General features: G+C 45.8%; 2 protein-coding genes across 5 annotated transcripts in view; one reads left to right on the top strand and one right to left on the bottom strand.

Annotated features, from left to right (window-relative positions):
• Positions 1-6,464, top strand: part of SANBR (SANT and BTB domain regulator of CSR) — a 36,603-nt gene extending 30,139 nt beyond the window's left edge. For all 3 annotated transcript variants that reach the window (XM_082217541.1, XM_082217542.1, XM_082217543.1), the window contains 4 exons: positions 1,705-1,778; positions 2,649-2,737; positions 2,889-2,980; positions 4,057-6,464. In XM_082217541.1, the coding sequence (XP_082073667.1) occupies positions 1,705-1,778; positions 2,649-2,737; positions 2,889-2,980; positions 4,057-4,093 (292 nt within the window). In that variant the 3' untranslated portion in view covers positions 4,094-6,464. The remainder of the gene's footprint in view (positions 1-1,704; positions 1,779-2,648; positions 2,738-2,888; positions 2,981-4,056) is intronic.
• Positions 6,465-10,674: 4,210 nt separating this feature from the next.
• Positions 10,675-27,929, bottom strand: part of USP34 (ubiquitin specific peptidase 34) — a 108,939-nt gene continuing 91,684 nt past the window's right edge. For both annotated transcript variants that reach the window (XM_082217173.1, XM_082217174.1), the window contains 15 exons: positions 26,253-26,357; positions 25,292-25,439; positions 24,399-25,033; positions 23,143-23,300; positions 22,323-22,401; positions 22,028-22,154; positions 21,788-21,895; positions 20,664-20,768; positions 18,839-18,963; positions 18,243-18,366; positions 16,821-16,900; positions 15,875-16,015; positions 13,925-14,071; positions 12,658-12,817; positions 10,675-11,938 (listed from right to left, as the gene is read on the bottom strand). In XM_082217173.1, the coding sequence (XP_082073299.1) occupies positions 11,331-11,938; positions 12,658-12,817; positions 13,925-14,071; positions 15,875-16,015; positions 16,821-16,900; positions 18,243-18,366; positions 18,839-18,963; positions 20,664-20,768; positions 21,788-21,895; positions 22,028-22,154; positions 22,323-22,401; positions 23,143-23,300; positions 24,399-25,033; positions 25,292-25,439; positions 26,253-26,357 (2,850 nt within the window). In that variant the 3' untranslated portion in view covers positions 10,675-11,330. The remainder of the gene's footprint in view (positions 11,939-12,657; positions 12,818-13,924; positions 14,072-15,874; positions 16,016-16,820; positions 16,901-18,242; positions 18,367-18,838; positions 18,964-20,663; positions 20,769-21,787; positions 21,896-22,027; positions 22,155-22,322; positions 22,402-23,142; positions 23,301-24,398; positions 25,034-25,291; positions 25,440-26,252; positions 26,358-27,929) is intronic.

Below are 27,929 nucleotides of genomic sequence, written 5' to 3'. Positions count from 1 at the left end.
TTCTTGTGCTACAGGTATGAGACTTTCACTCATGTGCTTCTTCCTTCCTTCACATTCTCAGTTAGTTTATTCCTTGTTCAAGAGAAAACCTAAGTCCTGTTTGGGCATTCAGTCTCCTTAGGTGAAAACAAACATGCAGCAGTGACCGGCTGACTGACCGAACCCAAAGGGTGCTCATCAATGGTTCCTCTTCATCCTGGAGAAGAGTGACTAGTGGGGTGCCACAAGGTTCTGTCTTGGGCCCAGTCTTATTCAACATCTTTATCAACGACTTGGATGATGGACTCAAGGGCATCCTGATCAAATTTGCAGATGACACCAAACTGGGAGGGGTGGCTAACACCCCAGAGGACAGGATCACACTTCAAAACGACCTTGACAGATTAGAGAACTGGGCCAAAACAAACAAGATGAATTTTAACAGGGAGAAATGTAAAGTATTGCACTTGGGCAAAAAAAATGAGAGGCACAAATACAAGAAGAGTGACATCTGGCTTGAGAGCAGTACATGTGAAAAGGAGCTAGGAGTCTTGGTTGACCACAAACTTGACATGAGCCAACAGTGTGACGCGGCAGCTAAAAAAGCCAATGCAATTCTGGGCTGCATCAATAGGAGTATAGCATCTAGATCAAGGGAAGTAATAGTGCCACTGTATTCTGCTCTGGTCAGACCTCACCTGGAGTACTGTGTCCAGTTCTGGGCAACGCAGTTCAAGAAGGACACTGACAAACTGGAACGTGTCCAGAGGAGGGCAACCAAAATGGTCAAAGGCCTGGAAACGATGCCTTATGAGGAACGGCTAAGGGAGCTGGGCACGTTTAGCCTGGAGAAGAGGAGGTTAAGGGGTGATATGATAGCCATGTTCAAATATATAAAAGGATGTCACATGGAGGAGGGAGAAAGGTTGTTTTCTGCTGCTCCAGAGAAGCAGACACGGAGCAATGGATCCAAACTACAAGAAAGAAGATTCCACCTAAACATTAGGAAGAACTTCCTGACAGTAAGAGCTGTTCGACAGTGGAATTTGCTGCCAAGGAGTGTGGTGGAGTCTCCTACTTTGGAGGTCTTTAAGCAGAGGCTTGACAACCATATGTCAGGAGTGCTCTGGTGGTGTTTCCTGCTTGGCAGGGGGTTGGACTCGATGGCCCTTGTGGTCTCTTCCAACTCTAGGATTCTATGATTCATTGCCAAGCCCTGCGCACCCAAGCATCACTTTTACACTGTTTAGAGCTCCCCTTGCGTTTGAGGGTGAAAGTGGGAGAGAGCCCCTTCTACCTATGGAGGCTCCCCATGCAGTTTGGAACAGCACACAAGGATTTTGAATGCCCAGATAGTCTATACCTGAACAGACAAAATGCGGCTGGTGTATCATCTCCAAACCAACTACAAGCCAGCTTTCAAACAGTAGTTTGCATTTCTGGCTTGGATGCAATGGCAAACTAACTGAACATGTGAGGAGGAGGAGGAGGAGGAGGAGTATGTGAGCACAAGGCTTATTTCTGGCGTGCCAAGCCATGGTTTTGGCATGACGACTGAATGAACGACTTTGCCCCACATTCCAGAGGTCCCTGCAGAAAGCAAGAGGTGGTTTCCAGTGAGAGCAGTAAGCAGTTGTGACCCTATGAACGGTGCCTGACTTTTGAACAAAATAGTGCTGATTGCTTTGGGTTGTGTTTCTCATGGCTTCTCTGCTGTTTAATTAGTGTGAGCATGCAGCAGAATAAGTGGGATGCATCCAGATCACTTAGATTCAACCAGGATGCTCAGAGAGAGGAAGGTAAGATATGCATTTTTCAACAGGAAATAAATAAAAGCTTCATTCCACAGCTGCGTGAATATGGATATGGCAGGGTTCCATGAGAGAGAAATTGTGCCTGTACAGTCATAACTCATGTTACGTTTGCTTCATGTTACGTTCTTTTAGGTTACGTCCCACAGTGACCCCGAAGTACCAGAAAGGGTTATTTCCGGGTTTCACCACTTGCTCATGCGCACAAGCGCCAAATTGCGCCGTGCACCTGCGCAGATATGGTGCTTCAGGTTGTGCTCTTTTCATGTTGCGAACGGGCCTCTGGAATGGATCCCGTTCGCAACCAGAGGTACCACTGTACTTCCTTTTCTAATGCCAGTGGAGCCCCATAGGCCTCATAAAAAGTACGGTAACTCTAGGGATATAAAGTTGACAAGCTGAACTGAACTGCCTCTTGTGCTTTCTCTGACGTACACAGAATGAGCTCCTATGAAAGGAAGCTTCCCAGGTCATGTCACTTCACCCACCTTAACAGAAGAACTTGCTAAATGAGGAACTTCTGAAATTTTGGAATGAAAGGCACCTTGTGTATGTAGCATATGCTCAATAAGCATGCAAACTGCTCTATGGCGCCTGGAAATTGCAGCTTTGTAGTGTTGGGGCAGGGAGGATCTCCCTGCAGCAAAAGCCCAGCACCTTACCAGTCTGCGTTTCCCAGTATTATTGGGGAGGGGCATGATTGTTAAACTGATACAAAGGAAGATGTAGGAGTGACATCTTTGCAAGCGTGATTGGCAGAGGCGATTGTACCTCTTCCCCTTGCTTTGCGACAGTTGTGTTGGCAGGCAAAAGAACAGCCCTTTCTGATCCTCTGTTGCTATTTCATGTTTCTTGCAGATCAGCGGAGGATGGTCGAAATAACCGGACACCTAATAAAAATGAGGCTGGGGGAGCTTGACCGGACAAAATCGAAAGAGAACAAAGAAGTGAGTCTGGGGTTGGTGCTGGTGGGAACTTTATCCCACGTCACCCTTGGTTAGCAAGACTCTACCTCCTAACTTGCCTTTTGGTGCATGCATTAAAAAATAAAGCACAATTTGGTTAACACTTTCTTGATTTGTCTATTGCGACTTTCAGTCTGCAGCTGGGATTTATGCAAGACTTGAAGCTCAGATCAGGGCAGCGGCACAGGTCAACACCCGCCAGAACGTCCCAGAAAAAAATATGAGGTAAATTCAAATGGGGTGGGGAGGAAGAGACGAGAGAAGCAAAGCATCTTGACAAAATCTTATCAAAATGTTCCTCTGCCAAACCCTTTTTATGAAACAGCAAGCAAGACTTTCCCCTACAATTAGGGTATCTCCACTCTGAAACAGTATCTCCCAGAATGTTCTGTGAACTGCTGCTGCGACTTCATTTACCATATTTTTCGCTCTATAGGACGCACTTTTTCCCCTCCAAAAATTAAGGGGGAATGTGTGTGCGTCCTATAGAGCCCGCAGGGCAGCGGGGTGCCTTCACCCTGCTGCCCTGCGGAGGCTACGAAGGCTGTACGAAGGTGGGGGGAAGGCTGCAACGCTTCCCCCCCACCGCCAGCCCCACAAGCTCGGGGGGCAGCGGGAAGGCGGCGCGCGCCTTTGCACTGCTCCCCAACCTGGTCTTTGGGCTCCCGTGGGTTCCAGAGGCTTCGGGTGAACGCACCTTGAACGCACCTTTGTTTTAGAGGGGGAGAACAAGGAAAAAAAAATTTTCCCCCTGATCTCGCCCTCCTATGGTCTGGTGTGTCCTATAGAGCGAAAAATACGATAATTTGCAAGACCTGTACCTGATTTAGGGATTTTACTTGGGTGTTCTCTTAGTACCAATATATTCCTTATGCTAATTATGCATTACTTGCTTGCTTTGATCAGTTCTAAACTCAAAAAGCACACCACCCTAACAGGCAGTTATTTTTATTTGTTTGGTGCTGGTGCTGGTGTTATAATGTTCTAGTCTGGTTAATATCTGAATCACTGATGACAATGTGCAGATGACCAGAAGTCACTGAAGTATCAAACCATGCATAGGCAAACTCGGCCCTCCAGATGTTTTGAGACTGGTCCTGTTCACTAGGGATGATGGGAGTTGTAGTCCCAGAACATCTGGAGGGCCGAGTTTGCCTATGCCTGTATCAAACGAACTGTTCTATAATTGGCAATTAATGACCACTGAGCTGGTTACAATCATTGCTGTGAATAACTTTCAATGGCACCTTTTGTCTCTCTCTGTGTGTGTAAAACACCCCATGTATTTCTCTTAAATCTAGGATTAAAAGTCGCTTTGGCCAAGGCCGTCCCACGTAGAAACGATTGCACACAAAGCCGTCAAACAGAAGCCAAAGCACTTTTCTGCCTCCTTGGACCGCACTGGACTCCAGAACCTGGGCATGCCTCTTCCTAAAGCTTTCAAGTGACTGAATGCCATGTAAATTATTCTCTTTTTAATGAGTTGTAAATACGCCATTTCTTATATTAAACCAAGTGCATTTCCCCCCTGCCCCCCACCAAGCAATGGTGCACTTATAAACCTAAATGAATTTAACACCCTCATTTTGTTGAGGGTCGGAAAGAGTGGTGCTAACAAACTGGGGTTATTTCATATTCACGTGCTACTGAAATTTTGGGAGTGAATCAAGCTTGGCCTTTTATCGGCGTTCTGTCTGGATACTGTGCGGCTCTCGCTTTTTCTTGCACTCCACTGGAATGGCTGAGGCGAATCTTGCTTGTGCTGACTTGGCTGTGGGGTGGCTCCAAAGAGGTTGACACCTCTCGCCTTTTTGATGTAGCTTAAGTTTACACTGAATAAAGATGGCTAGCTGCTCCTTTCCCTTTGGCAGGAAGCTTCCTGGCATCCAGGGAAGCTGGGCATGTTGGGAGGTGGTTCACACCGAGGCTTCTTTAGTGTTGAAGGAAAAGGCCATTCCTGGAAAAGGAAGAGCAATTGAGCATGGGAGAACATATTGCTCTCTGCAATCCATAATCCTTAGTGGGTGACTTTTGCTGAGCCTGTGACTTGTGTTTGGCTGCAGGGCAGTGCGGATGAACAGAGCAGGGCCAAATATATTTAATGCTATACCTCTGCTTGGGCCATTTTCAGGAGTTGCACCTAACCTCATAGGTAGCCCACATCTGATAAAGAGCACATCCAATATTCTGAAGCAAATACAATTGTGTACGTCTGATGGATTGGGAAAAGGCTGTTCGTTTCACCTGCTGTGGCCCCAGCTGAGTGGGCAGCAGTTCATATGCCAATTGTCAAGTGCCACTACTTTTTGTTGAATGTAGAGTTTGCATTCTGAGCATGATGCATTCTTTATACCATTTTTATTCCACTTTGTGCTCATCCAAGAGGGTCCTTTATCTGCATTTTGGCACAAGGGGGTTTCCTTCTGCTGTTGCCTGTGTTGTACATTTTGTATGCATACGCCTCGTTATACAAATATGTTTTGCAGAGGCATTTGTGCACAAAGGTCTTGCATTGTCGGTCTGTTTCTGTTTCTGAACCTGCATTGATCATTCTAGCTGAGTTAAAGAAATGGAATCCATCTTGCAGCGAGTAGAGGGAAATCCTTTGTTTTCAGTGACAATTCCTTTCTTTAAAAAAAAACTGGCAGGAGACAAGAACAAGAACTGGACGTTTCAAACTGTGGTCATGGATAATACTTCCCTTTGCCCCCTACTGAGATATATCTCTCCCACAGCTCAATACCCTTTCAAAATGAACAGTCTTGATTTTTAAGCCACCTTGCCCACTTACTGAATTTGATTATTAAAGCAATGGTCTGGTTTGCATGTCACATTAAACTGAAGTTAAAATAAACTATGTTTAAATGTGAACAAAAAATGTGGAATTGTGAATGTTTTGTTCCTCTTAGCTATGCTACTGAGACTCAAACCTTGGCTTGGCTTGTCATGTCATGTCATTCAAAACTGGACTATGGTTTGTTTCTTCAAAAATCACAAGTAGAAGCCCTGGTTTGTTCGTACTAATGCTGTTTATTTAGGTGAAAGAAACCACGGAACTGGATTTGAATGACACAAGAAGGCAGGCCAAGGCAGGAGTAATCCACCCATAATTTTGACAGCATGTGCTAGTGCACTGCTCAGTCACATTAAAGCCATCATTTATTTTAACATGGGAACCAAGCGAATGTATGAAAGGAGCCTGAAAGGGTATCTTCTGAACTGGAGCATTAATTGTTTTTCCTTGTCATCTGCAGTGATGTCTGCTATGTCCCCCCCCCCCCCTTTAACCAACAGTGAAAAAGTACCCAGTGACTATTAGCTGGCTTCATCTTAAATACACCCAAATATGACTAAGCAAAGCTATGGACAGGAATCTTGGTTTGTGTGTTATGCTACAAAGAGAGAATCTGGTTTCTAGGGTCGGGAGTCCTCACAGTGTATCCATTAAATTATGACAACAACAATAATGGAGCGAGTGTCTAGTTCTCATGACTGAGACTTGGAAAGTAAGCTGCTGTCTGTAAACAAGTTGTAGACTAATTTTGATGAATGGTATATTATAGTAATGAACTCAAGGGATTTTTTTTCTTCTCAAAGCTGTGTAAAGAGATGCGCCAAATGTTTGTGCTTAAAGCAACACTTTGTCAGATGTTTAGTGCACACACAAAAAAATCCAAATACGAGTTAATAAAGTTGAAGTAGCATACCATTTTCATCTGATTTATTGTGGGTTCTGTGTAGGCTGCCTTCAGTATTTTTCTCCACCCTCTCCTGCCAGCTTCCAGATCGCTTGGGCCCAATGCCAGAGGAGCCTCTGCAAAAATCACAGGTCGATAGCAGGGCACACGGCTTTGCATAGAAAAGGTTCCAGATTCAATTCCAGTGGCAGTTCTGGGGAAGACTTCTGCTTTAGAGCCCAGGGAATTACTGCTAGCCACTAGAGCCAATATTTGGCTAGATGTAAAAAGTAAATGCTAGGGTGGCGCTGTGGGTTAAACCACAGAGCCTAGGACTTGCCGATCAGAAGGTCGGCGGTTCGAATCCCTGTGACAGGGTGAGCTCCCGTTGCTCAGTCCCTGCTCCTGCCAACCTAGCAGTTCGAAAGCACGTCAAAGTGCAAGTAGATAAATAGGTACCGCTCTGGCGGGAAGGTAAACGGTGTTTCCGTGTGCTACTCTGGTTTGCCAGAAGTGGCTTAGTCATGCTGGCCACATGACCCAGAAGCTGTGCACCGGCTCCCTCGGCCAATAAAGCGAGATGAGCTAATGGTCAGGGGTCCCTTTACCTTTTAAAAAGTAAATGAGCCCTGCACGGTTAGGTCCAGTCAAAGGCAACTATGGGGTGCAGCAGTCTGATTCGGGTATAAGGCAAATTTGTATTCAGTGTGTTGCTACAGCAGCATAACATGTTAAAATACCAAGGTTGTTGGTATCATAAATGGATGTGAGCTGATTGAACTCTGTCAAAGATGGAGTGAATGGGTCCCTAGGACCATTGCTGACCGAATTAAGGCAGGAGCCGAAATCGTGGTTGAGGTGCCACTGCTGCTGCCTGATTGCTCACAAGGACCATTGCAGGAGTTGAATGGCTTCTGCAGAGCCTTTCCCATAGTAACAGAGAAGCCAGGTGGTACTGGGCAAATGTCCCTACCTGGCCTAGCTGATGCAGGAGGTACGGTAATTTGGATGCCTCCTGCATGCCAACTGTGGAAATGGGTAAGTGTTTTTCCCCACTTAAGACCAGCACACAATATTATCACAATCCATTGGTGATGCCACAGGGAAAGTTTGAGAACAAAGCTGAAATTTATCGGCCTGTATAGCCTGCATAAAGGACATTTTGCAATTGTTACTTTAACGTTGCTCAGCAAGTGAAAAGCCCAAATGGCCATGTGTACATTTTGCTAAGAGTTCTGAAACGTAGTAAGGCAGAGCTCATGCTTCTGTATGTGTGTGCTGAAACACATTTGGACTGCATCACGATAAAATATTGACGTGAAAATGCCACTTACTGCAGGCCAGCATCCACTATAAGTCAGTTCGACATGCTTTTTGTATTTGTATGTTCTCATGTAGCAGAAAAGTCCTATTCAGTTAGTAGTAGGCCTTTCCACCATGTTAGCAGTTAACTCATTAAATTCTTATGGCATTGAAACAAATTATTGGTGAATAAAAAAAAAAAAAGAAATCTGTGTTTATATTGGCATTATCTTCCAAACTTTGCATTGCATTGGTGATGTGCTTCTTAATACTACTACTACCACTACTACTACTACTAATAATAATAATAATTTATTATTTATACCCCACCCATCTGGCAGGATTCCCCCAGCCACTCTGGGCAGCTTCCAACAAAAGATTAAAATACAATAGTCTATTAAACATTAAAAACTTCCCTAAACAGGGCTGCCTTCAGATATCGTCTAAAAGTCTGGTAGTTTGTCTTTGACATCTGATGGGAGGGCATTCCACAGGGCGGGTGCCACTACCAAGAAGGCCCTCTGCCTGGTCTCCTGTAGCTTTGCTTCTCACAGTGAGGGAACTGCCAGAAGGCATTCAGTGCTGGACCTCAGTGTCCGGGCAGAACAATGGGGGTGGAGACACTCCTTCAGGTATACAGGCCCGAGGCCGTTTATGGCTTTCAAGGTCAGCACCAACACTTTGAATTGTGCTCGGAAATGTACTGGGAGCAAATGTAGTGTCTTTCAAGACCGGTCTTACGTGGTCTCGGCGGCTGCTCCCAGTCACCAGTCTAGCTGCCGCATTCTGGATTAGTTGTAGTTTCCGGGTCACCTTCACATAGATTGCATTGCAGTAGTCCAAGAGAGAGATAACTAGAGCATGCACCACTCTGGCGAGACAGCCTGCGGGCAGGTGGGGTCTCAGCCTGCGTACCAGATGGAGCTGATAAACAGCTGCCCCGGACACAGAATGCATGAAACAGGTTCTACAAAAGCCTTAGTCAAATAGAGTTAACTCCTAAATGTACCTATAAGGTGATTCCTGAATGGGTTTTTTAATTATAATATGGTGTGTCATAATTACATTCCTATACCACCATTTATCCAAGGATCACAGGACAGTTTAGAATATAAACACACAATACATATAGTAACAAACAAAAACAATTTCCCAAACCCTCCTCCCTGATTAAAAGTGCACTGATTGCTTAATTAGCCAAAGGCTTGGAAGAGGAATGCTTTTCCCTGGTGCCTAAAACTATATGATGAAGGTGCCAGGTTAGCCTCCCTGGGGAGGGTGTTCCACTAACGGGGAGCCACTGCAGAAAAGGGGCATTCTTGTGTCACTGCCCTCTGGATCTCTCGTGAAGGAGGCACGCGAAGAAGAGCCTTCAGTGATGATCACAGGGTCCAGGTCGTGAGAGGTGGTCCTTGAGGTACTGCAGTCCTGAGCGGTTTAAAGCTTTATAGGTCAAGACCAGCACTTTGAATTGAGCCCAGAAACTAACTGGCAGCCAGTGGAGTTGGGCCAGGATCAGCGCAATAAGCTCAAATGGTCTTGACCTAGCAACCAACCTGTCTGCTGAATTCTGCACCGGCCGAAGTTTCTGAACTATCTTTAGAGGCAGTTTCATGTCTAATGCATTGCAGTAATCTAACCTAGGGGTTACCAGAGCAGAGAACAGACATTTGGAGCACAGCAGAAGGAAGCTGATAGAAGGCGCTCCACACCTAAGCCTCAAGCAACAGCAAGGGATCCAGAAGTATCCCCCAAGCTGCACATCTGGTCCTTCAGGAGGGGTGTAACCCCAACTTGGGCAGGCAGCCTCCCATCCATCCTGTCTAGGGAACTACCCACTAACAATACCCATATTGTGCGGGTGGCACTGTGGGTTAAACCACAGAGCCTAGGGCTTGCTGATCAGAAGGTTGGTGGTTCAAATCCCCGCGACGGGGTGAGCTCCCATTGCTCGGTCCCAGCTCCTGCCAACCTAGCAGTTCGAAAGCACATCAAAGTGCAAGTAGATAAAAAGGTACCACTCTGGCGGGAAGGTAAATGGCATTTCCGTGCGCTGCTCGTTCACCAGAAGCGGCTTAGTCATGCTGGCCACGTGACCCGGAAGCTTTACGCCGGCTCCCTCGGCCAATAAAGCGAGATGAGCGTCGCAACCCCAGTGTCAGCCACGACTGGACCTAATGGTCAGGGGTCCCCCCTTTAAGCAGGGCTGAGCTTCAGTTTGTTGGCTATCTAGGCTATTGCTGAGGCAAGACAACGTTCCAATACATCCACTGGCTACCAGACTGGTAAGACACACAGGAACAGTGGGAGGAACCAGCAAAGGAAGAAAGGCTCAGAGCCCAGGGAATGGTGGTGGGACGATGATCGGTGGTCAGATTGAAAAGACTGGGAAGAGGTGTTGGAAGCTGATGGGGCAACAGGGCTCAGTGAGCTGGGAGAGTCTGGCAGAGAGAGGTCAAGCAAAAGTAGAATCCAGTGAGTGGGAGAAGGGAGTTGGGAGAGTGAAGTCATGGGTGTCCCCTCCCTCTTACTCCCAAAACCAGGAGAAGTATCAAACAAGAAAAGCAAAGACAGGTTGCAAGCAGACACAGACTGACTGCTTGCAAGAAACCCTAAGGAGGAGGCAACATAAAGTTGGGGAGCAGGGGCTTTTAGTCTCTGCAAATGGTTTCATGGAGTAGGACCTATGGGGCATAAGCGGCTGTGCTCATTAGGCCTGAAACCCAGTCTCTGAAGATAGGTGGGTCAGACAATCTGGAGGAGGGGGCACATGCAGAATATGAACTTATTCTCCCAGAGGGAGAACAATAAACAAGAACTGGGTCCAATTTATCATATCCCAGACTAGTTCCGAGTCATCCAGGTGAGGCTCTTAGCTTGCAGCTTTGGTAAAAAATAAATAAAACTGGAGCACTGAGGCAACATATATAAAAACGAATGAAAAGTCGTCACAATCAGTTTAATGAAGTGCACAGAATAGCAATCGGTCATGTCAATAAAAATAAAACAATTAATTTTACATCAAGTGTGCTTTATTTCCTCCACAGGTATTCTGTTAAATAAAGCACCATATATATATATATTTATATATATACTGTCAGGCCACAGCTAGAGGATTCTTTACAGAATCAAATTTCTTGTGGTTGTTTAGTATACAAGTAAACTTAATTTTGATAATAAAAACCACAGCGATTGGAGGCAATTTGCCTCTATTGTAAGGTACAAAACTGGCACAGAGGACACCATATTATACACAGTAAAAATGCCATCAGTTTAAATTACATCATACAGGGCGAGGAGACCCTGTTCTCCCAGACAGCCATATTAAATGAAAGCCACTACAGTGAACTTTGAATTACATAAAACATATTCATTATCTGATTGCCCTTTAAGAAAGTGTACGGTAGATGCTAATTTTTTTCCTTTTTAATCTGGAGTTCTGCCTGACCAAGAATTAAGCATATAAATTTAATCTTGCAATTCAAGCAGAAAGCACTGGACAAACTGAAGCACAAAACAGAAATAAGCAAAACTTATACAAACAGCATTTTTGAAGGGGGGAAAAAGACTTTAAAAGCAGACATGCTCCTCTATTGTCAAGAAGCAGCTTGGTTTCCTTTGCCAGATATCCTCGAAACCACATGAATCGTAGACTCAATGGTCCTGCAAAGGATGTCTAAAATGTCTTGCTGCTGCTGCATGTGACTTAAGAGTCCTCTGGAATGGCTGCAACTGAGCGGCAAGCCAGACTCGGGGTCCTGCGAGGCTTGACCTTCACAATTCTTCAAATCTGTGAGGTCAGACAGAACAGCAGAAATGGATGTGGAGGGGAACTCTGCGTCATCCTCAACGACGTTGGAATCCTTCGAGCTCGGGGGCTCTTTCAGCTCTTTACATTCTTCAAACCTACCGCTGCCTGGCTGCTCCTCCCCATGCTGCGACCGGGCAGCTAGCATCATGTCTTCCGAGAACGAAGACGGAACTTCCATCCGGTACTCTTTGACGGAGCTGTTTTCCGGGGAGGGCAGGTCCTGCTCCGTGCCCGGGTCAATGATCGAGGAGTCTCTTGTCTCGTTATCTGAGGTGCTAGTTGGAGTCAAGGCCTCCCTGGGTTCAGTTTTCAGATCACTGATGCAACTGTCTACTGTGTGCTCCTCGTCGCTGCTAACCCGTCTTCTTTTTACTGGTGTAGCTCCTTCATCATCTATAAGGTCGAAATACAGCATGCTGTCATATACACACCTGATTTGCTCCATAGCAAACTTCTGACACTCAGGGCAAGGGCACTTTTTCCTGAGCTATGGTTCGCTCTTAGACTCAACGAGAGTCAAAAATTGTCTTCACCAGCTACTAGAACAATGGGCAAATGCTTGCAACTAAAAGATAGCTCAGCTAGCCACCCACATTTGGCTCTGGAGCTGTCCAGCAATTGATATCCCTTGGCAAGGGGGGGGGGAGCTAGCTGCCCTTGGGTTAGGAAATGGGACTGTGCTTTCTAAGGAATCCTCTGGCCTCCTGGGTATAGATGCTTATTGTGAAGGCATCTGTAACATCTTTACCCAGGAGGATGTCATTACTCATATCCTGGATGTGTTTATGGCCAATATATGGGTATCCAAGTCAGAGTGGGAGATGCCTCTAACATGACGCATGCTCCGAAACACAAGCTATGGCTTGATTTGGACACAGCTTCTGCTTACCTGTGTAGCAACATCAAAGTGCTCCAGTTTTACAACTGCTTAACCCAGTTAGGTGCTTAAAAAGGGGGGGTGCTTGGCCTTTTAGGGATACCAGTAAGAACACTGGGCAAAGGGGCAGCAAGTAATCAATATAAAGAGAGTTAGTGAAATCTGAAAATGCAGTTAAGAGAAGCCAAATCAGCAACTAGAGGGGTGGGGAGTCAAGGACCACTCCAGAACAAACCTTTAGTTTTTCTTTCTTTGGCTTCTTGCTCCTGCAGCGAGTTCTTCTGTTGTTGGCAAGTCCTGCATTTGTTTAACAGTTCTTGCAGTGTTGGAATTAGGGCAGCGTTCAGCTGTTTGGGGGTGTGCACGGAAAGCAGCAAAGTGAGGGCTCGAAGGTCCTGGAAAAGAAAATCCAGAAAAATCCACTTACTTAATGAAGATCCAGTTCTTAACTCCGAAAGATCTGACGTGGGAACACTGAAATGCTGCTGAAAGGATTGTAAAATGTTTGCATCCCAGCAGAACGGACACCTGAATCATTTTACACTATGACAACTTTAAACAAGCAACTTATGCTCTGATGATGAACTTAATAGGATGCCATGGGAGAGGACAGGCCATACTGACCACACAGTTTTATTAGGGCTGCAATGTTCAATCAAATTAAAAACAAATGTTTAAGCAATTAATAAGGTGCCCTGGCTAAACAGGAACATTTCATTTTTTTAAAAAATTGGAAGAGAAATATATAAAACACAGCTTCTTGAAAGAGGCACCCTCACCTTTAAGCATGGTGTGTGCTATCACATATGCATGATTTGAATGAACACCAAATATGCTCTCAGCTTCACTTTTTTTTTTTTACCCATATGAAAATGTTTGCTAACTGAATCAATGGCTTACTCAATTAAAGCCTGCACGATTATCTTCACCCAGGCTCCTCAGAACAATCTGAATGTCTACACAGGGCTCACTGAGGGGTACTTGCACACATTCATTACTTCTAGCTACATGTCCTGGCTTCCTTATCTAAATTTTGCCAAGTCATACCAGTGAAGTCACAGCTCTGGTTCAGAGGTAACAGTATTAGCCCAATAAACCATGGTTTCTCAAACTATCTTGTATACCTTCTTGTGTTCCCTTCTGTGCCTGATTTTGGCGCCTCTATTTCTGCTCACTAAACCGCAATGTCCCACTAGGTCTGAACCGAGAAAGTGGTGGTTTAATTGCTGATTACAATTCAGGACATGAGACCAGCATCAATCCTGGTACAACTCCATGTGCCATTCTTTTTCCAACTTGGAATACTGAGAGCAATTTCCCCTGCCCATCTCAAAAAGAATATAGCAGACCAACAGACTGTATAAAGGCATTTTTTAAAAAACAACAACAACAGCAACTCAGTTATGACTTTTGGATACATACACTGAAGGCACAGCGGAATGAAAATAAACCTCTGGTATTTATTTTAAGCCGAAAGGGAGGGGGGAAGAGAGGTAACTTACCCCATTTAAAGTGGAGCTTGCTTTAAAAATTTCAACTCGCTGATTGGCGAAATCTGATTCTAAGCTCTGATACTGGTTGATCAGATTTGTAACCAAATTATTGATTACTCCAGCACAATTTGCTTCAGAAAAAACCTGCCCTTGCACCTGTAAAAAAATTAAACATGATTTTTAAAGTTGGCTCATGTGACACAATTGATTCAAGTGATCACAGTGCTGCTGTCAACACAGCTATGGGAGTGGTATGTGTGCTTTGATATTCCTTCATTGCCAGGGGTTGGACTCGATAACCCCCAGGGTCCCTTCCAACTCTACAATTCTATGATTCTGTGACTTATTTCAATTTGTCAGTGGACTGCAGAAGTAGCAGCCATGTGTGTATTCTGTCCTCACGTTTGTTAGGAAGTGTGTGGATTTTCTTTCTTAGATAAGACGGAAATACGAAACACCTTTCATCCCACTCCCTACTGAACATACTCAGCAAAAGCTCTATCCTTCGAGCAAGGTGCTTTGTAAAGTAAAAGTAGACTCCACCTCAACAAGCATCCTACCTACCGTCTAGGAGTCCACCCAGCAACTTACAACTGAGTGTTCCTTTTCTTCAATCGCACCAAGCCTATGTGTAGTTATCATCTAATTCAGTGGTTTTCAACCAGCATGCTGTGGCACCCTGGGGTGCCTTGTATGATAGTCAGGGGTGCCACAGACAACACTGGCCTGTCCCTCTTTCCTTCCCTTTCTCCTCTGATGCCCTCTCATCTCAGCCTCCCAAAAACGTGCAGACTGTGACATTAACATGAGAGTGCTGGAGGTGAAATAGTTAAACAGGTTACCCAATCAGGAGCCAGGGGGTGGAGTCAGAGGGACTATAAAACCAGCTCTGGGAGGGGCAAAGGGAGGAGTTCGTTGCGTGGTTGGTTGGAGTGGGAGTGAATTGGGATAGTGTTTGTGGGTGGGCTGAGTTAGTGTAGGAAATAATCTGAGTCAGGAACAGTTAGGAGCTAGGAAGACAAGTAAACATCTGAGAGGTGGTTTAGTGAGTGAGAACAGGTAGCGGAAGTTATAGGTCTGGATAGGCACCCCATGAATGTAATTGACCGATACCATTCATGAAACCACGCGCTTGTTAAACTGCAATAAATAAACAGAAGTTTATGTTCCAATTTAACCCTGACTGAACTCAGTATCGTACCAGCTAGGGCCCAGTTGGTGGCACAGGGATCAATAGATGGTGAAATGTCCAGGGACCCTGTGTTATCGCCACAAATACATCTAGGACCCTTCCTCCTCTGATGCCCTCTCATCTCAGCCTCCCAAAGACTTGCACAACTGTTTGTTGCAGCAGCAGCAGCAGCCCTGGCTACAATCCCCCCAGGCAAATGGTGCCTCTGGGGCTGGCCAGGGGGTACTTCCCATGCCCCTGTGAGGCAGTGTGAGGAGGTACCTCTCTTTAGGGCAGGGGAAGGGGCAGCTCAGAGACCAGGGGCAGTGGCAGCGACTGCCCAGAGGACTCCCAAGGAGAGGGGAGAGGAGGCTGAGGGAACACTCCACAAGGCAGGGTGTTTGAAAAGGGGTGTGGGGGGCCGCCAGCTCTGCAGGCAAGGGGTGACATAACTGGGCTCCTGAGCCCCACAGGGGTGCCGCAAAAAGAATGTAGTTGGTCATGGGAGCTGTGGACACAAAAAAGCTGTTCGACAGTGGAATTTGTTGCCAAGGAGTGTGGTGGAGTCTCCTTCTTTGGAGGTCTTTAAGCAGAGGCTTGACAACCATATGTCAGGAGTGCTCTGATGGTGTTTCCTGCTTGGCAGGGGGTTGGACTCGATGGCCCTTGTGGTCTCTTCCAACTCTATGATTCTATGAAAGGTTGAAAACCTCTGGTCTAATTAATCTGAGTCAAAGCTTTGTGAGGGTGCACTGAGCAACTCATGCACAGATGCCTGATGGACGTACCTTGAGAAGAAAATGCGTTAAGAAAGTGTACACAACGTTGTTATTGAGAAAGGTCCTTTCGTCCATGAGGATGCATTTAATGTATTCTGCAAACACAGGGTCCTCGCACAGGAGCTTGATACAGTTCTTTGACATGGCAGACTGAAGGGAGAAAGAAAAGGCTTCAGAACCGGTGCCAGTTTTGTGTTGCTGCTGGAGACAACGGCTGCAGTCTTTTTGCACAAATGCACCAGACAACACTTATTCACTCCAGCAGGGCTTGTGAAGGCAGCTCAGCAGAGAAGTGCTGCACAAAGCTGCCATGGTTCCTCAGCACTTGCAGGCCGCTGTACGAAGCACAAGGTGCTTGCATAGGAAATAGCAGCACCTGCTGAATTCCTTATAGCTAGAGATACATTGGTTCACAGTGGGATGTGGGTGGCACTGTGGGTTAAACCACAGAGCCTAGGGCTTGCTGATCAGAAGGTTGGTGGTTCGAATCCCCATGAAGGGGTGAGCTCTCGTTGCTCAGTCCCAGCTCCTGCCAACCTAGCAGTTCGAAAACACGTCAAAGTGCAAGTAGATAAATAGGTACCGCTCTGGTGGGAAGGTAAACGGCATTTCCGTGCGCTGCTCTGGTTTGCCAGAAGCAGCTTAGTCATGCTGGCCACATGACCCAGAAGCTGTACGCCGGCTCCCTTGGCCAGTAAAGCGAGATGAGCGCCGCAACCCCAGAGTTGGCCACAATGGGACCTAATGGTCAGGGGTCCCTTTACCTTACATTGGTTCACATGTGGAAAACGGGAAGCTGGTCTTATGCAAAGTTAGACTCTCTAGCCACCTAGCCCAATGGTGTCCCTCCAACTGGCAGCAGGCAGAGGTCTTTCACAACACCTGCTACCGCAGTTCATTTTAAGTGAAGATTGTCAAGGACTGAGAGCTGCTTGCGAAGCACACAACATTTTACCTGAGTTTGGCAAAGCTCAGTCCAAAGTTTGGGAAACAAAGCTAGATGAAGAGGCAAGCCTTCGTATGCGACGAGGACACCTACAATTTGGAAAGAGAAGCAGTAGCCATTTCAGCGGGTTGGAACATTCTCTGAAGGTTTGAAACATTTTAATTCAGATCATGATAAATGATCAGCAATATACACAAAAGTTATACGGGCTCCCTCTTTCCTGTCCTTCCACTGGCAGGTGAAGACTATTTTATTCTGACAGGATTGGGGGAACTGGCTGTTTTTAAGGAAAGAGCATTCATTCATTCATTCATTGAATTTATATACTGTCCTATACCCAGAGGTCTCAGTGTCTCACAAAATAAAATCAAAATATAAAACCACATAATAAAAATAAAAAACAACAACCCAATAACCCCCCAAAAAATACATTTTAAACATAGTGCTGTTTTTACTATCTGTATGTTCATAGATTTGCTTTTACAGTATATAGCGTTAATTCTATAATACCTTAACTACTTCTTAACCACCGTTGTTTATATATTTTTAGCTTTTTATTTTATCCATGTTATTTGAATTTTTGTAAGCTGCATTGAGTCCAAGTTTGGGGAAAGGATGGAATATACCGTATTTTTCGCTCTATAACACGCACCAGACCATAACACGCACGTAGTTTTTAGAGGAGGAAAACAAGAAAAAAAATATTCTAAACAAAATAGTGGATATATGATTTTTGTGGTTCATGCTGTGGCCACAGACATGTGATCTGACAGTGAGTTTGGAGTAGCCCAATGCAAAAATCCTGAGGATCCATGTGGATCCATGCTTTGTAACCATGGAGGAGGGAAGGAATGGGAGCCATGGATCCTCTGCTCACAACTGCAGCAGATCCCCACCACCACCCGCAGGCATTCGCTCCATAACACGCACAGACATTTCCCCTTACTTTCTAGGAGGAAAAAAGTGAGTGTTATGGTGCAAAAAATACGGTAAATAAAATTAATTAAATAACAAACAAACAAACAAACAAATGGAGATTTTTCCTTCCTAGCCTGAACCTCAGGAAGGAAAATCTCTCTTTTTGTTTGTTATTTAATTAATTTTCTGTACTGCTTTCACTGCTATTTAAGGCTAGGTCTTAATGGGTTGGCAGCATAACAAGATCTCTCTCCTGTGAGCCTGGTCAGCATTTCCAATGGTCAGGCACAATGAGACTTGTAGCCCTGCAACTCCTGGAAGGCTATGGACTCACAATCCCCCACCCAGAGCCTTACAATGAAAGATTTGCTCAATGAAATGCTCAGGTACACTTGAAAAGGAAATGCTGCAAATACACTGTTGCATTTAGTCTCTTGTTTAAGCTGCAGCTGCTACTGAAGGCCCCCTCGGGTGCTGAGATTCTTTAGGGAGAAGCGTCACTTATGTACTTACTCATCTTTACTAAGGTCTCTGTGAACTTCTCACAATTGATGGCAACTCGGCACAGCAGATGGATGAACTGATGATACGAGAAAAAGTAATCTAGCAGCATGCGGTCATAAACTTCATCTTTGCCCTGAAGATGTAAGGGAAACGGGTTTATTGCCGCGTGGTTTCGAAAGAGGCCCTGACGCGGAGTGGAAGTGGAAAAGCAACTAACTGGCGAATGTCTCTGTGCACGTATCTGCACTTAACCCTTCCCCTGCCCACGACTTCCCCACTCCTCCTGAGCCACCCTCAACTATTGCACCAAGTTTAAACATATTTGGAACCCTGTGTGTGTATGTGAAAGAAAGATTTGGAGCACGGAAGTGACGGGTGAGGAAAGATGAAGTATTCTCCATCCTGCTTCCAAAAGCAGTTTCCTTCTTATTAACACACCGCCACAGCAAACTAGTTGCCAGCATTTTGTTACATGCACAGCATTTAACAGGAGTCTTCAGCACCAGCGGTGAGCGAAGTCCACAACTTCCAAGGCACAGCAGTCTTGGAGCCTCGCTCAACCCCACCAGGAATCCCAACAAGAAGCCCCTCCCCAAAAGATGTACCTTGCTGGCTTCAACCATAGTAGGCAAGAGGCACATATTAAGCTCAGGGCGAGGTGGGCGGATGTTACTTTTGCCTCCTATCAATTTCAAATTTTCACGGCATGGGAAGTAAGGACCAAGAGACACTGAAACAGAAATCAGAGAACAAAAAACAGGCATTTAATCTATGCAGCTTGACACTTAAAAGTAACCAGTAATATTCTTAAAAACAAGAAAAATAAAAATGTGTATGTGTGTGTACACACAAGATCCAGACTCAGTATTTAGTTCCATTCAAATATTTAGCACTTTCCTTGTTATGGCATCCCAACCTGAGGCTGGAACCAGAAGGTCAGAGGCAAACAGGAAGCTTCAAGACTGATGGGAAAGGTGGTGGCTGCGGAAGTTTGTCACTTTGGTTTCTTTTCGTTCGCAATCCCTCCCCACCAGCTGTTTGCAACTGCTCGACTTGGAAACCTGCTCTTGAAGGCAGGCTGGGAGAAAGCAACAGGATTAAGCACCTCTCTCGCGTGTTCTTCCCCATCCAGGCAAATGCAACGTGAGAGGCAAGCACAGAACATGGGATCCCTTGCTTGCTTCCAAACATCTTAGTGCCCCCCACCTTGAGATCTCTGCCCCATCAGCCCCAGTACCAGCTATTTCCAAAGCCCATCTCACCTGCTTACTAGAACAGCCACCCTGCCTGCCCGCCCAATCCTTGCTGCTTTTCGACACCGTGGACTCTTTCCCAAAACCTTACTTGTTCTGCAGAAACTTTCCTTAAAACTTCCCATCACCACCTCAAGTGCAACCCAACTGCATCGGCAATTGCAATAATTCCCATCGACATGTAGTCATGTTACCAATACCATTTACTGGCAGGTTTATAATTTACCCAATTGTTATCCAAGCTCCTTGGAATGGGAGCCTGCTTGATGACAAGTGGCAGTCATGAGCAAGCACCTGGGCTGAGATATCGACCCGTCATCTCACCCTCATTTGTTCCCAGGTGATTCCTGCTCTTTATTACTACCCCTCCTTTATGTTCTGATGCTGTGATGAACATTTACAGTGGTACCTCGGGTTAAGAACTTAATTCATTCCAGAGGTCCGTTCTTAACCTGAAGCACCACTTTAGCTAATGGGGCCTCCCGCTGCTGCCAATGCACGATTTCTGTTCTCATCCTGCAGCAAAGTTCTTAACCCGAGGTAATTTTTCTGGGTTAGTGGAGTCTGTAACCTGAAGCGTATGTACCACTGTATTTTCATTCACAAGGTTTTAACCTTCCTTTTCAGGGCAAATTGCCCTCAAAAGGTTGCTTTCGAGACTCTAAGACACAATCCAATTACAAAACAGACATATACCCCAATCACCAGCTAAAGGGTTGTTGTTGTTTTTTTAACTATAGAACAGTTCAGCCAAACACAGATATTAATAAAGGTGTCTTCAGAGGTGTTTTTTTTTTAAGACCTGCAATGATGAGGCTGTACATATCTCCACAGGAATGGAGTTCCAAAGGCATGGGGCTACCACTGAGAAAGCCTTGGCCTAGTACCTGCCCATCTAATAGGTAGTATGTACAAAGCTGCTCTGCTTTCTTTTTTTAATCAGACTATTCCTTATGTCTCCTCCCCCTGTTGATAAAGTCAGCCCAGTAAAAGTATGCCTGAAATTACTTAAATAAGCCATATCCCTTGAGGTCAAAAGGGAGAACCCCTCACCTTCCTGGGCTGCCTTTTGTCTTGGGGGAAATCTGAAATCTCAGAGCAATTGAATCCTGCAACAAAATCCTGGGCTAGACACACAAACAGTTAACAACAGGCCTTTTCAACCAGAAACACGTACTTGGGATGTTGCTGTGGTGGTATGTGCAATGGTTGTGCTGCAGAAATGGAACCAGAGTGTGCAGGAAATCGTGAGGGCTTAAGAGCACCAGCTCCTTGAGGACATCTGCAAAGCAAACATTGGTTTTGCATTTTTCTCCAAGATATAGGTCTGGGGTAAACTGCTCACTTGACAAAAGTGAAATACCCGATACAAATCTTCTATTTTAGCAAAAGGTCCAAAGAGGGTTTAAGATTACAGTTGGGACACCAAGCAGGATTGGATGTCTTTACTTACAAGTTGGTAAGCTGAAGGATCCAACCCTGTGCTGCTTCGCAAGCAGCTTTCCTGAAAGAAAGCGGCTTGTGAAGCGGCAGCCGTATCCCACAGGATCAGTGGGTCTGCTCAACAGCTGTTGAGAGAAGGCACTGCTCCTGTAGGTCAGGGCATCAGGCTGAAAGGAGAACCACTGTGCTGGGCCTAACTCCTCCTGACGAGATGCAGCTGCCAGTCAGGTAGAGCTTGTCCTATTCACTTGGTTTTCCTGCCCAATGCCCCTGCCTCCTGACAGCCACAGATTGCTCCAGCCTTCCAACCCAACTTGCAGCGATCCATGGTTGTCTGTACCCAACTCACCCAATGCCCACGTCCCTCTCCAGATATGCCTGGTTTGGCCGAATCCGATGCACGGTTCCAGTAGCTACCACAGCTAACCTGTGCGATGCTCTTCAGATGGTAGAAATTACAGGCATGGGTGTTTGGAAAAACCTAGGTGCTTTATCTCAGCCAGATCCCTCTCCTCCCCACATCCACCAATCATTTCAGGCTGAATGCATGTGTCACTGAAGAGACTAAGGGAGAAGGGAAGTATGAACTGGGCTTTAAAACAGGGGCATGAGGGCAGCATGTGTGAAAACAGCACTAGAGATGGATGGGGACCCTGTTAGCAGCCTTTGAGGTTTTTCTACAAGAGGGTCTCGACCATCAAGCCCCCTCCACTCTGAAATGCCCCCCTCCATTTTGTATGTTCTATGCCTGCATGTGGGCACCCAGTTTTAGAAAAAAAAGACAGATTAATAAAAAGCTTTCTTAAATGTTAACTGTTCATCAAGCCTTTGGGCAGCGCTAACCCAAATATACCTTACCTATACAAGTGTTTCTAAGTTCCGGGGGGCTGTATGAATTTAGCAAAGTTAAAAGTTTGTGGGCAAATTCTATTCGCTCCTGCCACTGGATCAGTGCTTGTTTCACATCTGCAAATACAAGAACATGGTTTGGTCAGTCGACCACTATAGTTGAATTATACTGGCAATTATACGTCGGCTTTCCCCTCCTTTCATTTTTAAAAGAGAAATGTAAATACAAGTAATAAATAACGCCCAAACCTTTTCTTTGCAGATATGGCCGGGTGGACTTGAGAACGGAAAGGAATATGGACAGAAGCTCAACCAGGTCTCCAGTTACGTGGCAAGCTGTGGCTTCGTGGTACATCATGTGCAATGTGTTGAAGGACTGCAAATAGATATATATTAAAAAGTAGTGTTAGGATGTTACTAACATTTCAAAAAGCATTTATATGAATATAGTGTCCTCATATAATTTACTCTGTTATGTTTCCTCAGCACAAGTGTTTTTTTTTGTTTAAAAAAAACCCACAAACAATAGGAATGATATTCTTACCTCCGTCATCAGGATTAAGCCTCTGTTGAACACAACAAGAAGCCGGTCCTCATCTGTTTCTAGTAATATTCGGAAGGCACTAGGGGGAGAAAACAGTAAGGGAGAAACATGAGCTTAAGAGTGCTACCATATTGTTTGTTTTAAATTATTTTTTTTATTAGCGATTGTGACGTTTTGAAAATAGGTGCAAGGGAGGAGCAGGCATACTGGGAGGGCAAAATGTGGCCCTGTGTCCTGAACATAAGAGGATCCTGCTCGATCAGGCCAATGGATCACCTAGTCCAGCAGCCTGTTCTTGCAGTGGCCAACTGGATTCTTATGGGCAGCCCAAGAGCAAGACCTGGGAGCAACCGCACCCTCCCAGTGAACATGGTGCATCAAATATAATTATTCACTCTCTATCCCGGTGACAGGCCTTGCATTAAAAATGATGATGTATCTTTCCTTCACCCCTGGAAAATGTGCTCTGTGGGGGAGAATGAGTGCCAAACAGAAAACTATGCAGCACAAAGGTACATAAACAAATTTCAGTGGGATCTCTCCAGTTTTCAATGTGAGTGCAGGAGAGAAAAGGGGAAATGCCCACATTTGTTTGGTGCCTAGGAAAACAAAAATAAAGGGGGATGCGCACATAAGCAGGGAGGATCCAAGCACTGTAGGCACTAAACGAAATTAATATTCACAAAATAGCAGAAAGCACAATGATGACTGCTTGGATCCTTTGTACATTTTCTCCCTCTGTGTGTGTGCAGTTACCAGATTTCAACTTTTTATATGGTCCATGAATTTCTTTTATACCAATATTCCAAGAGTGAGATACCTTATTAAAGTAGTCCAGCATGACCGTCCATCTAAGCAGCGAAGGTAACAGCTTATGGTAGTTTTCTTAAACTGCTTAATGTCTTCCAGCTCTTCCTCTCTCATATCTGGCCTCTGAGCTACAAACAGTTGCATGAGGTTAAACAGCTCCTCCACAGCCTAAAGAAACCAGAACAAGCATCAGGCTAAAACAGTCACCTTAACAAACAATTTTCAAGTCCTGATCATTAATTCACTGGGGGGCAGGGATGCTCCTAGAATAAAGCAAATTCCAAGAATCAGGAAATTTGCACACCCAAGCATCTGCTTTCTAATGCCACATTTAAAATAAAAAGCACTCTTGGGTTCGTGTGGTTCTAATTTTTGCCCCCTGCCAATCCTATTAAATTGCCGCCCTTCATATTTATGGAATAAAAGGTAAAGGTAAAGGGACCCCTGACCATTAGGTCCAGTCGTGGCCAAACTCTGGGGTTGGGGCGCTCATCTAGCTTTATTGGCCGAGGGAGCCGGCGTACAGCTTCCGGGTCATGTGGCCAGCATGACTAAGCCGCTTCTGGCGAACCAGAGCAGCGCACAGAAACGCCGTTTACCTTCCTGCCGGAGCGGTACCTATTTATCTACTAGCACTTTGACATGCTTTCGAACTGCTAGGTTGGCAGGAGCAGGGACCGAGCAATGGGAGCTCACCCCGTCACGGGGATTTGAACCGCTGACCTTCTGATCGGCAAGTCCTAGGCGCTGTAGTTTAACCCACAGCGCCACCCACGTCCCTATTTATGGAATAATCCCCCCCAAATACAAAATCAAGTAAATGTATGGTAAAATTAAAAAGATAAAAGCACCCTAAAACTGGAAGGGGTGGGACATATTACAGGTGCCTGGGCTCTTGTCTTCTTCACCATCTCTAAATTAGGTATCAACAACTGGAGAACCCAGCCGCAAATTGAGCCCTCTCAATGCCACCAGTTGGCCTTGTAGAGGCAGGAAAAGCAAGGAGGGATTGTTCCATTTGAAGCAAGAGCGTTTGAAGCCTTCGAGCAACAAAAGGAGCCAAGGCCACTCAGAGACATCCAACACAGAAGGGAGAAGCAACTGCATTCACTGGATGGGCTCTGGGCCCCGATACCTTCTGTAGTTTCCTCAAAATGCCACTCCCGTAAAAAGCTGCTGGCCAATCAGAATCCTGGCTCTTGTGTTACGGAAAATCCCAGCACAACACCAATTTCCCCATCCTGTCTGTTGGGCGAAGGGACTTACCCCAGGGTACTGGCTAGCGTGTGGGGTGAGATTCTTAAAGGCCCACTGAATATTCTGGTGAGAAGCCAGCTGCCTGGTGAATGCAGGGGACTGCTCACAGCACAGCCGCAGAATGCCGTAGTAGGCAGGCAGCATCCCGCGGTTAAAGAGCACCACATCCTGGTCGTCGTGGTCCGCTAGGATGTAATTGAAGGCAATGTTCTTGGTTACTACGGGGTTCTGTACAATAAGGCGCACATTCTCGGGGCAGTCGACACAGACGTTGTACCAGAAAGAGAGCAAGGCCTGCTTGTTGTGGTTGGTGGCGATGGCGGGCTCAGAGAGCTTCGGCTGGAAAAGGTTCCACAAGTCCATGAAGTAGGTAGAAAACATCAGCTTTTCCGTTTTGGAAATCAAGCAGTAGGTCATGAAGCTGAAGTAGGGCACCAGTTTCGTAGTCCCGTGAACAGCAGCGTCTACGTAGAGCTTAGCTCGCGAGAGCAGCCCAAGGAGCACGTTATAGACCTGGTGAAGGACGACCGTGGTGTCTGGGCTAAGGGGAAGGTCCCGAGTGGGGATGTGGAGTGAGCGGGTGGATCGGAACATCTGTCGGAATGAATTGCTTGGAATGAGAGAGACCAGGAGGTAGGCAGCAGCTGCAAAGGGGGGGGGGGAAAACACAGGTGAACAGACAGACCAAACCTCACCAGGTAGAGCTTGAGTTTCATAAAACCACACATAATACAGATAGGAGAAAGGGAAACACAGGTAGACCTTCCAAATATTCAAATACTGTTAAGTGAAATAAACAAAACAGCAGAGCCTACATTCTCCTTTACATTTAAACGACGATGAAACAATTATGCAAAAGTTAAAACCAGAAAAGGGTAATTTCCTCCCACGTAACAACTTACAGGTTCTCACTCTAGGGTAGTTGTGAGCTAAAAGAAAGCGCTCTACCCAGTTCTCCATATTCTGCAACACCCAACTGTGGGCAAGCTTATTTCGGGGCGTCTGCACCGCTAGCCAATCCAGGCACTGAGAAGGGTTGTACTCAATCACCTAGGCAGGAAAAAGGGGGAAATGGAAGAGTCAGACAAACCCACAAATGCCAGATTCCTGACTGGCATTCAACATATTGTGAACATGGCCAAGACTGCAGGTATTGAACAAGGCTGCATGTGTGCTTTTCTGCAAGAGGGGTGCAGTGTCTTGTAAGTTTTGCCTCAGATGCAGGTATCTGATGTGATACCTGTTCATGAAACAGAGTCAGAAGGCAAGGTAGTCCTGACAGTAGTTAGCTACTTTAAGTATTCCCCCATGCTCCGAAATCTAACTTGGGGAGACATACCCCTAACCCTGCGTCTCTAATCGGCTACTCCCTTAACACATGGAAGGGAGGCTTCCTGTACAAGACAGTAGGCATAATTCAAACTGTTCACTGGTTCAGGCGGTGGAGTCCTCCCATGGGGAGTTTCTGCATGGGGAGCAATTACTCAAAAATCATGCACCATGTCAAAACTTATGGACTCTGAGAGAAGACATTCAGGAACTCCAAATGTGAAGACTAAAGTGTACAGTCCTACTAGAATTTCATGCCAGCTGCACATAGTTCGGTGCCACAATGAAAAATATAAAAGAGAATTGGCTGTTTTCTTAACACCATCTAATATCTGATGGAGGAATATGCACCCAGATCTACTGCACTGCTTGCCAAAGGCAAGAGCTACTATTTCCAGAGTTCCCAGTCAGGTGGGGAAAGGCTTAAGAGCAGTTCTTCTTGAAGGTTATTCCATCTCGACACCTTGGTGGGAAATAGATGAACAAGGGCTGGGAGTCTCTAAATCTCTGCTTGATCAGCTCTGAATACTTTACCTCCCATATCCTCTGGAGGATGTAAGAAGCGAACGGAGGCATTCCAGGAGGGCCACCGGCAAATTCCATAAGCATGGTCAGCAACTTGAAAAACGGATTGGCTGCCTGCAGAGTTGAAAATAAACAAAAGGCACTTTGAAATACTGCCTATAAATCACACCAGGAAATCACAGCCATGCCTTGAAAACCAACTTTTAATCCACGGTTTATTTCATCCCGTGAGCAGTTTATGTGCGTTTATGCAGCTGAAAGATTTACGGCCACGACATTCCTCAGCTACTGCAAAGCACCCTGAAAATTGCTTATGGATGTACTGCAGAGGTCCTTAGGCAAGCCCTGGTGTCATGCATCTATTCAACTTGCCTTCCTTTGGTGGAAAGAAGAATTATATCTGCCACACTGTGCAGAGTCCATCAAATTCAGTTCATTATTTATAACTAACGTGATGTTGATGACGACGGTGTATGTGTTCACAGAGGATAAGGCTATCAATGGCTACTAGCCATGGTGGCTGTGTTCTACACTGACTGTCGAAGGCAGTTGTTGGCATCCGCCTATCTCAAGAGACAATGGAGTGTGCCTCCAGCAGTAAAGTTAAAGCACACTGTTAGCGGCACTGAAGTGACCTCCCCGGGGTGCAAGCCTGGGCAGTGTGTGTGGAGGTCCTGGGCTGCCCAGACCCCCCCCCCGCACCCCCCCTGGCCTCGCTGATATGGTTCAAAGGAAAGCAGAGCAATATGTCTGGTACCAGCTTGGCTGCAGGATGGTACAAGGCACCATCTAACCGTCTTAGGGACTGCACTCTGGATGTTTGTAGGGTTTACTCCTGAGCCTTTGCCCCACAAGACAGCAGAGGTTTAGCACCAGAATTCTCCTATGAATACGAGGTATTGGGAATCTCAATAGGGAGAGTGCTGTTGTACTCAACTCCTGCTTATAGGCATACTTATGCGCATGTGTGCGTGCAGAGGGAGGATTTGTGTACTGCAGAAACAAAGGGAGAAGGAAAGATGAGGGCAGGAAGGGAAGATGCATGTTTTTTCTGTGCACGGTGAACAGAACGGCATTATCCTCCATATAGGGTCCATTTCAATGGAAGCTACCCACTGTCAGGGCAGACCAAGTATACTTTGTTCTCAGATTCAGAAGAAGAAGAAGAAGAAGAGTTTGGATTTGATATCCCGCTTTATCACTACCCGAAGGAGTCTCAAAGCGGCTAACATTCTCCTTTCCCTTCCTCCCCCACAACAAACACTCTGTGAGGTGAGTGGGGCTGAGAGACTTCAGAGAAGTGTGACTGGCCCAAGGTCACCCAGCAGCTGCATGTGGAGGAGCGGAGACGCGAACCCGGTTCCCCAGATTACGAGTCTACCACTCTTAACCACTACACCACACTGGCTCTCGAGTGTATTCAGCACTTTCCCCCATAAGAATGAACAGCAGCTATTCATTACATAGTAGAAAGGGACAGGGCATAATCACAGACACCAGCCTCTAAGTCATGCAATTCTTTTTACGTGGCGAAATCTTGGCCTTAAGAATATATTAGCCCAGTTTCATCTGACTGGCACCTGAGGCAATGGTATTTCCCATCAACCCGTTTAACGTGAGAATGCCAGGTCTTTTAGAAGGGCACAAATGGAGAAACTGAGAGGAACTGGCTGCTAAAGATTTATA

This window comes from Podarcis vaucheri (assembly GCF_965113315.1).
Source record: "Podarcis vaucheri genome assembly, chromosome: 3".
NCBI classification, from domain to species: domain Eukaryota; kingdom Metazoa; phylum Chordata; class Lepidosauria; order Squamata; family Lacertidae; genus Podarcis; species Podarcis vaucheri.
The sequence above is the reverse complement of the archived record's forward strand: the minus strand, read 5'-3'. Positions and strand labels throughout refer to the sequence as shown.